This window comes from Mauremys mutica, chromosome 15 (assembly GCF_020497125.1).
Source record: "Mauremys mutica isolate MM-2020 ecotype Southern chromosome 15, ASM2049712v1, whole genome shotgun sequence".
NCBI lineage: Eukaryota > Metazoa > Chordata > Testudines > Geoemydidae > Mauremys > Mauremys mutica.
In genome coordinates this window covers 20,555,496-20,569,935 of record NC_059086.1, presented here as the reverse complement: position 1 = coordinate 20,569,935, position 14,440 = coordinate 20,555,496, and the positions used below count along the sequence as shown (strand labels likewise).

The 14,440-nt window shown below is 53.0% G+C and overlaps 1 protein-coding gene across 4 annotated transcripts; it reads left to right on the top strand.

Moving 5' to 3' along the window:
• Positions 1–757: 757 nt before the first annotated feature.
• Positions 758–11,753, top strand: LOC123350123 (zinc finger protein 641-like). Of its 4 annotated transcripts, none has more exons than XM_044988514.1 (3): positions 758–795; positions 9,025–9,168; positions 11,093–11,753. In XM_044988514.1, the coding sequence occupies exons 1-3, from the start codon at positions 762–764 to the stop codon at positions 11,473–11,475; spliced, it is 561 nt and encodes a 186-aa protein (XP_044844449.1). In that variant the 5' UTR covers positions 758–761; the 3' UTR covers positions 11,476–11,753. The 4 variants fall into 4 exon arrangements, 3 of the variants coding, with proteins under 3 accessions (XP_044844449.1, XP_044844451.1, XP_044844450.1); XM_044988516.1 differs by having other exon boundaries at positions 9,025–9,212; XM_044988515.1 differs by having other exon boundaries at positions 9,025–9,212; positions 11,090–11,753.
• Positions 11,754–14,440: the final 2,687 nt, after the last annotated feature.

The window sequence follows — 14,440 nt, the reverse complement described above, 5'->3', positions numbered from 1 at the left end:
TAAAAATTGTCCCAGCGCCCCTGTTTGGGGGTACAGAAGCCCTGAACTGTGGAACAGGAAACAACCCCCTGGACTGCAGTGGGAAAACCCCCCAGCCTCTAAGTGCTGGCGTGTGAATTTACTAACCAGGGGCTGCTGTGAGATACGAAGGGGACCTCCACCAGTGAGGTGTAGGGGAGATAACTCGTCCCCTCACATCCAGCTGATGGCAATGGGAAGGGGGTTGGGAATCCTACCAGGGAGCTGTCCCTGCACCATGCTAGCAGCTCTATTTGCTGTATCTATTTGCTGCTCATCATAGGCGCCGACTTTGTGGGTGCTCCGGAACTGGAGCACCCACAGGAAAACAACAAGTATCAGAGGGATAGCCGTGTTAGTCTGGATCTGTAAAAGCAGCAAAGAATCCTGTGGCACCTTATAGACTAACAGACATTTTGCAGCATGAGCTTTCATGGGTGAATACCCACTTCTTCGGATGCAAGTGGGTGCTCAGCACCCACCAGCAGCCCCGCCGATCAGCTCCTCTCCCTCCCTCCCAGCACCTCCTAGGGGTGGCACTCTGCTGATGGCCCACCTCCCAGAGCTTCTATATGATTGGGCCTTTCCTCCTGTGACAGGGGGTTGTCACTGGGCAGCAGGCACTGAGTGGGGGACCCTTGCTCTTTCAGCGGTCGGTGACCTTCGAGGAGGTGGCTGTGCATTTCACCAGGGAAGAGTGGGCTCTGCTGGACCCCGCTCAGAGAGCCCTCCACAGAGACGTCATGCAGGAGAACTATGAGAATGTGACCTCGCTGGGTAAGGATTCCTGTCCTCTCGGTTCTTAGAAGGAGAAATGAAGAGTTAAGGTTCACACCACCCGCACCATGCACCTCCAGCTCTGCCCTGTTTCAGCAACGTCCCCATGTACCAATGACACATATACAAGCACTCTGCCCTCCACGCCACAGAGCACTCTGGGAACAGAGCACGGGAGCAGCATGGCACAGTCTAACACCTCTTCTTTGCAAAGGTCAAACTTGGGTTTGGGTCTGGTGTAGTGAATGGAAGTTTCCTACACCTGGCCTGCACTGAACCAGTGAGCCCAATCCACGCAAACCAGCTCAGACTTGCAAAATGTTGCCAACCCTTCACCCTTGCATATATGCCACCAAACTGCTGACAATCCCTGTGCACCTTTACTGACACAACCTACAATAATCAGCACTTAAATGAGGCACACCTGTTCCCTCAGGGTTGACATACACCTGTCTTTTATCACAGTCACAACTCTGCCAAGCTGCTCCACTAATCCCTCCACCATTCACTTATTGTTGCCGCTGACACGGTGCACACAGCTGGAGGGCATGCAGAGAAACGCTGGTATTCCAACATCTATTCTAGATTTACAGATTTTAAGGCCAGGATGGACTGTTTGGTTATCTAGTCTGACTTGTATAACACAGGCTATAGAACTTCATCCAGTTATTGCTGTACTGATGTCAGGGCTGGGTGATGGACAACCAGATCTAGTGGTCCACAGGCAGGAGCCAAGAGCCAGGTGGGTCAGGATCCTGGGAGATCAGAGGTAGGAGACAAACCAGAGTTCAGAACCACAAGTTGGTAACCAGCCTCAGTCGAAGTCAGGATACCAGGGAGTCAAAGGCAGGTGACAAATCAGAAAGAACCACAGCTCAGATGCCAGGAACCAAGCCAGGTCAGGGCCCCTGGAAGTCAAGCCAGGGGAGTGGGCATGAGAGCCACACAGTCCAGAGCAGGGTGGATCCCAGTTATTCAGACAGCTTCCGGTTCCTGTCACTGGTTTAAGTAGGGTCAGCAGGCCAATTGGCAGGAAGGGCGGCCAGCACATCCCTCAGCCCGCGCCACTTCCTGCAGCCCCCATTGGCCCGGAGCGGAGAACCGCAGCCAGTGGGAGCCGCGATCGGCCGAACCTGCGGACGCGGCAGGTAAACAAACCGGCCTGGCCCGCCAGGGGCTTTCCCTGCACAAGCGGTGGCCCTAGTTTGAGAACCACTGGACCAGATGACCTCTGGAGGTCCTTCCCAGGCCTACATTTCTGTGATTTTATGATTCATTAGCCTAGCCCTTTGCTTTGACCACATCACCCTGTGGAGAAAGTGGGACGGTTTGGTAGTATTTTTATTTCATTGATGTATTTATTTATTTAAATGAACATATGTATGACTCCGCTTCCACTCTCACTTTGCATTGTCATGCTCTGGGTGTGAAGGAGTTAATTCCTCTTCTGGGACGTGGGAGGCAATGACTCTCACAGCAATGTAGGCGTGTCTAGATTGATATAGATGCATTATCAAGAACTGTCCACATACGAATGGCGCACCCTGAAGAGACAATGGAAGACCTCGCTGTGACAGGCATGGCAATTTCCTGCAATAGCCTGGTCACACCTTATTGAATGAAATTCAATGTCTTTGGAGTCCATTGTATGAATTGTTTATGTATCCATGCAGCACAGGGACTGCATGTATTACTACGGTGTAAGCAGAGTCAGGATGGGCTCTACCCTGACATCTGGTGGTGAGTTGTGGAAAAGAACTTCAGGGGCTGATCATAGGAGGGTAGTTCCAGGCCGCTGAGCTGCATTTACTTCGGGCACCAGCATTGAGGCTTCACTTCTTCAAGCTGAAATCACTGAGTGCTGTGAGGGGGCCTGAAGCCATGTTGCTGAGCAGCTGGCAGAGCAGTTTCTGGGATGATGGGCGTGACTTGCGTTAGCGGCTGCAGCAGAACCCCCATGGAGAGGTGGGGCGGTTGGCCTCGGACCGTGTAAGGTGCCCCTTAACCCCGCTACCCCCACCCCACCCCCCGGGCTGGGAAGTAAAACTCTGCAGATAAACTTTTGAACACTGGGGCTGCACTGACTAGGGACAGAGACTTTTGGGGTTGTTGGACTTTTGGGTGATTTTTGGGTTGCTGGACTCAAGAGACTTTTGGGGTTGTTGGACTTTTGGGTGATTTTTGGGTTGCTGGACTCAAGAGACTTTTGGGGTGTTGGACCTTTGGGGTGATCTTTTGAGTTGTTGGTCTTAAGACCCTGAGGGGAAAAGGACACTGCCAAACTTACTTGGGGGTGGGGCTTTTGCTCATGATTTGTGTTATGACTCCTGTTTGTGGTGTTTCCCCAGCATGATGCCGCATTGTTCCCTCCTTTATTAAAAGGCTTTTGCTACACTCAGACTCTGTGCTTGCGAGAGGGGAAGTATTGCCTACTAGAGGCGCCTGGGGGGGTGGTATGTACTTGTCCCAGGTCACTGGGTGGGGGCTCGAGCCGGTTTTGTGTTGCGTTATTGACACGGAACCCCTAGATACTGAACCCGGCCCTTGTTGCTGCCAACTCAGACGGGCAGAAGGGTTACAATGAGAAAGGGTAGTTCCTCCAGGCGAGAGCAGTGAGTATTGCTCAGGCAAATTTATTCATGTTGTAACACCGCCAGAAAAGCCCCACCACCTGCAGAGGCTCACCTATACCAATGCAAGCTGGGTTCTCCAGAGACCAACAGATGCAGAAAGGATTTTTGGATCAATAGCCTGAATTTAAACTGACTCATCCCCTTCTTTCTCATCAAGAACACGGGAACTCTGGTCCAAGAGGGGCCCAATCCTTAGGGAAGGGTGGAAGAGACTTTGGCCTACTGAGGCCCCATACAGGGGCACTGGAACAATTTATGTAGTGGGGCTGCTGAGTCATCAAACCAAACTGTGAACCCTACATATGATGGAAACCACTGCAAGCCAGGAGGTGCGGCAGCACCCCCAGCACCCCTAGTTCCAGCACTTATGGCCCCCTAAAACTGAGTATGCATCTTCTGAGTTTGTAACCACAGGATAAACATGGGGTGGGCAAACTTTTGGCCCCAGGCCCACATCTGGGTAAAGAAATTGTATGGCAGGCCATAAATGCTCACGAAATTGGGGCTGGGGTGCGGGAGGGGACGAGGGCTCTGGCTGGGGGTGAGGGCTCCGGGGTGGGGCCAGAAATGAGGAGTTCAGGGTGCGGGAGGAGGCTTCGGGGTGGGGTGGGGGGTAGAGTGCAGGGGGCAGGGTGTGAAGGCTCCAGCTGGGGGTGCGGGCTCTGGGGTGGGGCTGAGGGGTTGGGGTGTAGGAGGGTGCTCTGGGCTGGGACTGATGGGTTCAGAGGGTGGAAGGGGAATCAGGGCTGGGGCAGGGGCATGGGGGAGGTGAAGGCTCCCTCTGGGGGTGCAGGCTCTGGGGTGGGGCTGGGGATGAGGGGTTTGGGGTGTAGGAGGGTGCTCCAGGCTGGGACCAAGGGGTTTGGAGGGCAGGAAGGTTTCAGGGCTGGGGCAGGGGGTTGGGGTGTGGGGGTGACTGTGGGGTGCAAACTTTGGGTAGCACTTACCTCAAGCAGCTCCCAGAAACAGCGGCATGTCCCCCCTCCAGCTCCTACGTGGAGGCACAGCCAGGCGGCTCTGGTGCGCACTGCCCTGTCCGCAAGCACCACCCCAGCAGCTCCCCCTGACTGCGGTTCCTGGTCAATGGGGGCGGCACTTGGGGCAGTGACAGCATGTGAAACGGCACCCCCTGGCTGCCCCTATGTGTAGGAGCTGGAGGGGGGACATGCTGCTGCTTCCGGGAGCTGCACAGAGCAGCCCCCAACCCTGCTCCTCAGCTGGAGCACCAGAGTGGGAGCTCGAGGGCCGCATTAAAACGGCTGGTGGGCTGGATGCGGCCCATGGGCCGTAGTTTGCCCACCCCAGGATAAACGCTTTGTGTGCATGAAGAAATGCTTACCAGTCACAGAGCTCGTTGGAGTTGCAGCGACTGATCTCTGGTGAGCTTATTAGCAGGCATGTAAGTTCTTTTACCGTTTTAATAAATATTTTCTCTGTATTGCTTTCTCCTTAAGAATTAATGCGCTTGCTTAGACAGACCTGTGTGCAATTACATGGTTACCGTCTCTGAAGGGAAGGCAAGGCAAGGCAGGCCTGCTAGGGCAGTATGTCTTGCTGGGGCATTCAGAGCCTAGGCAGGGGATTGTGCAGCCTGGAAATACCCTTGTCAGGAGGCAGTGAGACGTGTGTCACTGCCCAAGAAGGTGATAGCTGGGGAGCTCGAAACCTGAGAGTGGGTGCCCTTGGTGGATCATAGACAGGGACGACAGGTGCAGTCACCCTGAACTGCAATAACAACAACTGGACACTAATATGGAATGACTAGGGGACAAGGGAAGCAGAACATGGGAACACAAAGGAAGTGCAACCTGGGATAAAGGGACTGGGTGTGAACAGGAGTGTGCTGCTGCCCAGGAGGCCACAGGGACTGAAACAGGGGAGAGAGATGAAATTGAGGAGGATTCGGAAAAGCTGGGCAGATGATTCTGCCAACATCAATTTTGATTTGTTTTGTTTCATCAGACTAACCCTAATGACCCTTCCGTTCCTTATTCCAGTTGTTTAATAAAGGCCAGGTTCTTCTTGCGATGCTGCCAATACCTACTGCTTACATCTCCTCCTGCAGTGAGAGATTGATGAGCAGGAATTTGAAATCATTTGGACTCCCTGGAGAGCCACAATGAGAAAAATGGGTGTTGCCATCAGGAGGCCTGGTCTCTGAAGAGTAAAGCTGTGGGAGATGTCCTCAGAGAAAACGACACCTACACATTACAGGTCTGGAGCTCAGGGCTGGGTTTGGGCTGGAGCTCAGGCTCTCAAGCCAAGGTCGGGGTGGGTGGGCTTAAGAGCCCACGCTCCCCCAGACCGACAAGTCTGTGGACATGGGAGGCTTGGTCCCTGATGCAGTGGAGAGGTGCTCCCGAGAGAGACTGTATAAAGGATGGTGCATATAAGACACTGACAATTCATGACAGAGGCCTTCCTTTGAGTCTCTCCACTGGCTCCCCTGCCTCTATTGACTCAAACATAAGCCGCTGATCTTAACTTTTAAGCCCAAATGTCGAGATGCTGACTTTGACCTCTCACCGGACCATGATGGTGCCATATTCCATCACCCACTTGTTAACATTTCAAACAAGCCCCTTTGTGCCTTCGCCACTGCTCCTCATGCTTGGGAGGAGCTCCTCAAAAGTATCCCCCAAGCTTCCTCCTTGTCCTCCTTCCCATCCTGCCCCACAACTCACTTTTTCCATGGTGCCTACCAAAATATAACAATGGCTAGGATGCTGGTGTGCTAAGAGCACTGCCTATCAGAGTGACCCACACGTCTCGTCGTTTCCTTCCCCACCCGCATCTATCTGTGTCCATCTGTCTCTCATCTTATTCTTAAATTGCCAGTGCTCTGGGGCAGGGCCTGTCCTTTCCTTCAGTGTTCGTAGAACGTCCAGCACAAGGGGATGCTGGTCCATTACTCAGGCTACTAGGTGCTATTAGGGGAGGGGCTGAATGGTGGCAGGCTGGGGTGGGGGGAGGCTTGGGGCAAACAGCACCAGTAAACCAAAAGATCTGGGGACAGTGGGAAGGGGGGATTCCATGGAGTAGGTGCTGTAAGGAGTTGGGGTGCAGTGAGGGGCTGGGAGCAATGGGACAGTGCTGGACCAGGACCTCAAGGAGCTGGGAGGGTTGGTGATAGTGAGAGTAAAGAGTCGGTGGCAGCTGCTCCAGAAAAGGGGGTTCTAGCAAGGAGAAGCGGAGAAGGGACACTTTTTTTGGCAGGAGCTCCTAGGACTCTGGAGCAAAGAACATTTGGGACAATGGAAAGGGGGGGTTGGAAAGTGGTTGGGGAGCCGGAAATTTGAGGGAACTGGTAGAGAGAAGCACTGAGGACAATAGGAGTGGAGGAGAGAACACAAGAAGTGGGTGTCCCTGGGGTCCCAGGAGCTGGGGAGAGCTAGCAGCAGTGGGAGGAAGGGAAGTGGGTGTCAGAGTGAGTGACAGGGCTAGCTGTATCTCTGTCCCCTTCCTGTTCTCTCCGAGCACCCCCCTCAGGTGTTAGGCCTCTGGTCTTTCCATCTTTGATTATCAGCAGGTAAGTATGCCCAGTGGTCTGTGATGGGATGTTAGATGGGATGGGATCTGAGTTACTACAGAGATTTCTTTCCTGGGTGTCTGGCTGGTGAGTCTTGCCCGCATGCTCAGGGTTTAACTGATCGCCATATTTGGGGTCAGGAAGGAATTTTCCTCCAGGGCAGATTGGCAGAGGCCCTGGAGGTTTTTCGCCTTCTTCTGCAGCATGGGGCATGGGTCACTTGCTGGAGGATTCTCTGCACCTTGAGGTCTTTAAACCACGATTTGAGGACTTCAATAGCTCAGACATAGGTTAGGGGTTTGTTACAGGAGTGGGTGGGTGAGATTCTGTGGCCTGTGTTGTGCAGGTCAGACTAGATGATCATAATGGTCCCTTCTGACCTTAAAGTCTATGAGTCTATCTTCTGGAGTGGAATTACAGTTTTCCAGTTCCTAGACCGGGCCCCGGGTACAATACCCTATATATCAACCATGCTTACCCAGCAAGTCAGGCTGAGCGCAGACACCTTTGGGAGTCTGGATCAGTGGTGTGCAGTGACAGCCTCCTTCATAAGAACATAAGAATGGCCATGTTGGGTCAGACCAATGGTCCGGCTAGCTTGGAGTGGGAGCTTGTCAAAGGCTTTGTGGAAGTCCAGGTATCACCCTTGTCCACGTGCTTGCTGACAACCTCAGAGAATTCCAATAGATTGGTGAGGTATGATTTCCCTTTACAAGAGCTGTGTTGACTCTTCCTCAATATATCATGTTCTTCTATGTGTCTGATATTTCTGTTCTTTACTATAGTTTCAACCCATTTGCCTGGTGCTGAAGTTAGACTTACCAGCTGGTAATTGCCAGGGTTGCCTCTGGAGCCTTTTTGAAAAATCAGCATTATTTAGCTGACTTCCAGCCATCTGATACAGAGGCTAGTTTAAGTGATAGGTTACATACCACAGTTAAAACAATGAGGAGTCCTTGTGGCACCTTAGAAACTAACAAATTTATTTGGTCATAAGCTTTCATGGGCTATAACCCACTTCATCAGATGCCTGGAGTGAAAAAAAAGTAGGCAGGTATAAATATACAGCACATGAAAAGATGGTAAGGCAACTCCCAAGTGGGAGGTGAGTGCTAACGAGGCCAATTCAATTAAGGTGGATGTGGCCCATCCCCAACAGTTGCCACATCCACCCTAATTGAATTGGCCTCGTTAGCACTGACCCCCCCCCCCCCACTTGGTAAGGCAACTCCCATCTTTTCATGTGCTTCCATGGGACTAAGGTTCAAATTCTGTCCTGAGCAGTTTTAGTAAAAGTCAGGGACTGGTTGTGGGTAATAAACTAACATTCACGGAAGCCCGTGACTTTTACTAAAAATACCCTGGGGGCGGGGACTAACAGTTGGAGCACTGCTGAGGGCTGACCTCCGGCAGCTGTCCAACCCTGCCACTGCTCCTGCAGCAGGGGCTGAGTCAACTCCGGCGGCTGCTTCAACCCAGTGGCTGCTGCTCCAGCGGTCAGCCCACCAGCCAGCTTCTTTGGTGGCCCCGGGGCTGACCACTGGCAAGCTGCTCCATAGGCTCCAGGGTCTCTGCTCCGGTGGCCCTGGGGCTGACTGCCAGCAGCTGCTCCAGCCCCACCACTGCACCAGCTCCAGCGGGGCTGACCCAATCCCAGCTGCTGCTTCAGCCCTGGGGCCACTGCTCCAGGGCTGCCAGCTGCCCCAGCCCTGCCTCTGCAGAAGATGTCACAGAGGTCCCGAAAAGTCACAGATTCTGTAACCTCCGTGGCCTCAGTCAGAAGCAGTTCCAGGGCGATGTCCCTCTTCCTAGAGTCCTCACCGTCTGGCACATAGAATTACCTTAGGGGCCTCTTTCAGGGTGAGTGTCTGGCTGTGTGTGTTCCCAGCACAGATGAGGATCGTTAAATCCCTCATAAGCAGAGAGCTTTGCACTTTTGAGCACCTGGGCATCTGTCCCTGGGATTTTATGGATTTACAATGGACCAGGGTTAAAACAATGGAACATTTTTGTGACAAATGTCTCAAGAGTTTACTTGATCTCCCTTGTTTCCTTTCCCCTGGGCAGGGTTTCCGGTTTCCAAACCTGACGTGATCTCCCAGCTGGAATGGGAGGAGGAGCCGCGGGTCCCAGATCTCCAGGGCTCAGGAGAAAGAGAGATCCTGAGAGGCAGCAGCACAGGAGAGGAATCATTCAACCAACTCAAATACTGTCAGTACCTGATGGAAACAGCTGGGATTCCCTACAAAGACCTTGTGAGCAATCTGAGTTTAGGATTGTCCCCAGTAGGTGTCATATCCTCCAGGCAGAGATGGCTCATGGGTTCCTACCCACCCCGACTGATTTATGTCAGTAGCTTCCCTCCCTCACCTCCCTTCATCCTGAGTGTTTGCATGGGATGTGGAGGGAAAATTGCTCCCCTCTTCTCTCCCTTAGTTGGAAGAGTTTAAGGGAATCGTAGAAATGTGGGACTGGAAGGGCCCTCGATCAGTCATCTAGTCCAGTCCCCTGCACTCATGGCAGGACTAAGTATTATCTAGACCAAACCTGACAAGTGTTTGTCCAACCTGCTCTTAAACACCTCCGATGACAGAGACTCCACAACCTGCCTAGGTAATTTGTTCCAGTGCTTAACTGCCCTGACAGGAAGATTTCCCTAATGTCCAATCTAACCCCCCCATGACTGGTTGTCCACCCTCGGGGTGCCACCTGATGTACTGGGGTACCCCTGAGCCCGCTGGTTCCACCAGTCTGGGTTCCCTTACACTGCCCTGCCGAGCCAGGCCCTCAAGCCTCCTCTAGCACACTTGCAAGTAGGGCCACACCCAGCTGCAGAAAGACACCGACACTGACATCAGCTCTGTGTGGGATGACTCAGCTCAGGAATTGCCCGGCACTCAAATACACGCCCCCTCTGGGGTGCAAACCCAAAATTGTGTTGTCTTGCACTGCACAGAAAACTGTACAGCGTCAGCTCATGAAATTCGCTCCCTTCCACAATGGGGAGGAAGATACGAATTCCACTAACTGATTACGTTGGTTTGACATGATTTGTTCTTGACAAATCCATGGTGACTGTTACTTATCACCTTATTATCTTCTAGGTGTTTGCAAACTGATTGCTTGATTATTTGCTCCATTATCTTTCCAGGTACTGAAGTTAAACGGATTGGTCTGTAATTCCCTGGATTGTCCTTATTCTTGTTTCTATAGATTGGCACTCTGGTCTGGTCTACACTACAGTTATCGGTATAACTACATTGCTCAGGAGTGTGAAATACCGCACCCCTGCGTGACACAGTTATACCAACCTAACTCTTCATGTAGACAGTGCTATGTCAACAGGACTCCTCCAGTTGGCATAGCTAGTGCCTCTTGGGGAAGGGGATTAACTACAGGAAAGCTCTCTCCTGTTGATTTAGATCATCTTCATTAAAGCGCTACAGCGGCACAGCTGTGCCAGTGCAGCATTTTAATTGTACACCTGCCCTATATTTGCCCTCTTTCAGTCCTCTGGAATCTCTCCCGTCTTCCATGAGGTTTCAAACACAATTGCTAATGGCTCAGATATCTCCTCAGTCAGCGCCTTGAGTAGTCTAGGATGGATTTCATCCAGCCCTGGTGACCTGAGGACACCTAACTTGTCTACAAAGAGTCCTGTGGCACCTTATAGACTAACAGAAGTATTGGAGCACTACATGCATCCAACGAAGCGGGTATTCACCCACGAAAGCTCATGCTCCAATACTTCTGTTAGTCTATAAGGTGCCACAGAACTCTTTGCTGCTTTTACAGATCCAGACTAACATGGCTACCCCTCTGATACTTAACTTGTCTACGTCATTTTTAACTTGTTCTTTCCTTATTGTAGCCTCAGATCCGACCTCATTTTCTCTGGTGTTCACTGTGTTAGACATTCGATCACAACTACACTTTTTCATGAAAACTGAAGCAAAAAAGGGCATTTAGCACTTCCACCATTTCCACATTTCCTGTTGTTGCTTTTTCCTGGGTCTTCCTCTTGCTCTCAGATCAGTTCCTGATTTATTTCCTCAGCTCTCAAGCTCTTATTTTGGTTTGTTCTCCTCTTTTCCATCCCTGCTTCTGAGGCTTTTCTCTCTCTGTTTCCCAGCAGGTGATGGGATGGTGAGTGAGGATGCAGAACAGAATTCTCCGCAGGAAGATGCTGAGCAAGTGGAACTGCACAGAACATTATCACAAAGATCTAAAGGGAATGTGTCCAGGAGTCACAAGCAGGGGAAAACCTGGGAAAGTCAGCACAGGCCAGGAAGACAGCCAGGAAACCAAGCACGGGAGAAAGTGGATAAATCCAGTAATTTTCAGGGAACTCAAAAGGACCTCAAGGAAAGCAGAGAATTCCCAGAGGAGAGACAAACAACACATGCCTTGAGTGTGGGAAAAACTTCAGTTGCCACAATGGCCTTGTTAAACAGGAGAGACTCCACACAGGAGAGAGCCCCTATGAATGCTGGGAGTGTAGTCAAACCTTCAGACTGAGTGCAAACTTTTTTACACATAGAGCCCCTATGAATGCTGGGAGTGCAGTGAAACTTCCCTTCCATGCTTACTCCTTATCGCATATCAGAAGAGCCACACGGGACAGAGAACATGTAGGTGCTTCTAGTGCAGTGGTGAGCTGAAGCCAGTTCCCACCAGTTCGCAGGAACTGGTTGTTAAATTTAGAAGCCCTTTTAGAACCGGTTGTCCTGGTTGTAAAAAGGCTTTTAAATTTAACAAAATCTGTGGCAGCTCCCGGCCCTGCCCCTGGCCCCAGCTCACCTAGCTCCACCTCCTCCCCTCACGTTCCCCCCCCGCTTCTCCTCCCCCTCCCCCACTTCCTGCGAATCAGCCGATTCGCGGGAAGCAGGGCTTCCTGCAGGTGAACTGGGGCGGGGATGGGGTGCGAGGAGGGCTCCAGGCACCGCACGGCCCGACTCTGGCCGCACGGCACAGCTCCGGGCCAGGCCCCGGCCCAGGCCCCAACTCTGGCCCCGGGCGCGACTCTGGCCGCGCGGCTCCCGCTCGGGCCAGGCCCCAACTGCGGCCATGTGGCGCGGCTCCGGCCCCTGACTCCGGTCCCCAGCCCCGACTCCGGCCGTGTGGCGCGGCTCCAGCCCGGCCTCAGCAGGGGTAAGAGGCTGGGGTTGAGGGGGTTGGATAAGGCAGGGACAGGGAGTGGGGGGGGGAGGGTTGGATGGGGCAGAGGCTCTTGGGGGTTGGTCAGGGGATGGGTAGGCGCCGCGTGGGAGTTCTGGGGGTCTGTCGGACTGTTGGTGGATGGGGTCGGGGCAGTCAGGGGACAGGGCGAGTTGGGCAGGGGAGTGGAGTCCTGGGGGGCAGTTAGGGTTGGGGGTCTCGGGAAGGAGTGGTCAGGGGACAAGGAGCAGGGCGGGATTATGGGTTGCGGTTTCTGAGGGGGCCAGTCAGGGGCAGGACATGGGTGGGAGGTGTACTCACCGGGCGGTTCCCTACCGAGTCTTTGGTGGCGGGTCCTTCACCCGCCAGAGCCGTGCTGCCGAAGACCCGGTAGGGAACCGGTTCCTAAGATTTTGGCAGCTCATCACTGTTCTAGTGTGGGAAAAGCTTCCATGAGAGCTTAGCTCTTTGTCAGCAGAGAACCCCCCCAAAACCTTGTCTAGAGCTGACAAAAGATTGTTTTTCTTCAGTGTCACATAGTGACCTTTAAGGCTGTTTGCACCATGTGTGTCACTCGCGGGTCCTCCAGATAAGTTGCCCACTGTTGCCTTTTGCAGGCCCTTCTTTGGGGTGTATCCCATGGTCCTTTCTATCAACTCCTTCGTCCTATGAGTCCTACCAGGAATGTCCATCAGCCACAGGTGGGAGAGATAAGGATGACCTCAACTAACTACATGGGTCTCCACAAGGATTTTCCACGGCTGTAGCTGGTTTGAGTTAAATGTCCTGTTGTAAAAACCCAAAACTTCCTGCAATTTATAGTGGCTGGGGTTACTCAGCATGTTTCCTCATGACCTGACCTACCCGCCATCATTTTCCTAGTCTAAAGAAACCCAGCGTATCTCATTTCTACTGTTCCTCCCATTGCTTTAGAGCCACCAAGTTCCCCTCTCGGGGTGTCTCATTCCCACTTGCACTGCCTGGAGCTGAACAGCAATTCTTTTGTGTACCCTTTTTATCATTTAAAATAATTTTTAAATATAACAAAGAGCAGGACCAGGGTGTGACAAACTGGGAATGTTCTTAATGTTTTCTCTGAAGACTGTGTGAGTGCCTCGGTTTCCCCTATGCAGTTCTTAAGTATCGAGGTGGTGGGATAAGGGTGTATGGTTGCTGCAGAGCAAAGGGCCAGTGAACATAAATGCCTGGCACTCTGTCTCCTGGCAACTGATGGCCTGGGCCCCTCCTCTGCAAAGTACCAACTGAAGGTGTTGAAGACCAAGAGATCAGGTGACCTCCTGGCCCGGAAAAGGCCAGAAAGGAGGGGCTGGAGGGGTTTTTCAGTTGGGAGCTGGCTGGGGACTAGGAGTGAGGGCAGACAGGGGTGTCTGGCTTGCTGGGACCCAGAATGGACCCGGCTGAGGGGTCCCATTCTCTGTACCTACAAGCTCTGTTTTAGACCATGTTCCTGTCATCTAATAAACCTCTGTTTTACTGGCTGGCTACGAGTCACGTCTGACTGCGAAGTGGGGGTGCAGGACCCTCTGGCTTCCCCAGGACCCTGCCTGGGCGGACTCGCTGTGGGAAACGCACGGAGGGGCAGAGGATGCTGAATGCTCCAAGGAGAGACCCAGGAGGTGAAGCCGTGTGAGCTTCTTGCCCTGAAGACAGTCTGCTCCCAGGGAGAGGAGGCCCCCCAAAGTCCTGACTGGCTCTGTGGGGAGCAGTTCCAGAGCATCGCCCGGGGACTCCGTGACACAGGGACAGGAAGAAAAGTGTAGTTTCAGTCTCTGTGACACCTGAACTAGATCCACACCTTCCCCATCACCACAGCAGTGTTCCCGTCTGTCGGAGCCCTGGGGAGTTTATTTTCTTCACATCTTACCCTCCACCTCCCAAGCGTCATATGATGCAGTCATAGGTGCTGACTCCATGGGTGCTCCAGGGCTGGAGTACCCACAGATAAAAATTAGTGGGTGCTTAGGACCCACCAGCAGCCAGCTCCCCACCTCCTCCCAGCACCTCCTACCTGCCAATGGCACCACCAATCAACTCCTCCCCCTCCCTCCAGCTCCTCTCGCCACCACGGATCAGCTGTTCTGCAGCATGCAGGAGGCACTGGGAGGGAATGGGAGGAGTGGGGACAGGGCACGCTCCGAGGAGGAAGCGGAAAGAGGTGGGGAAGAGATGGGGCGGGGGTGAGGCATTGGGGGAAGGGGTGGAGTGGGGGACAGCGTCTGGGTTTGAGTGGGGGTTTTGCGCCCCCCAGGACAATTGGAAGCCGGTGCCTGTGGGTGCAGTGTTCTCAACGGTCTGTGCTTGGGGA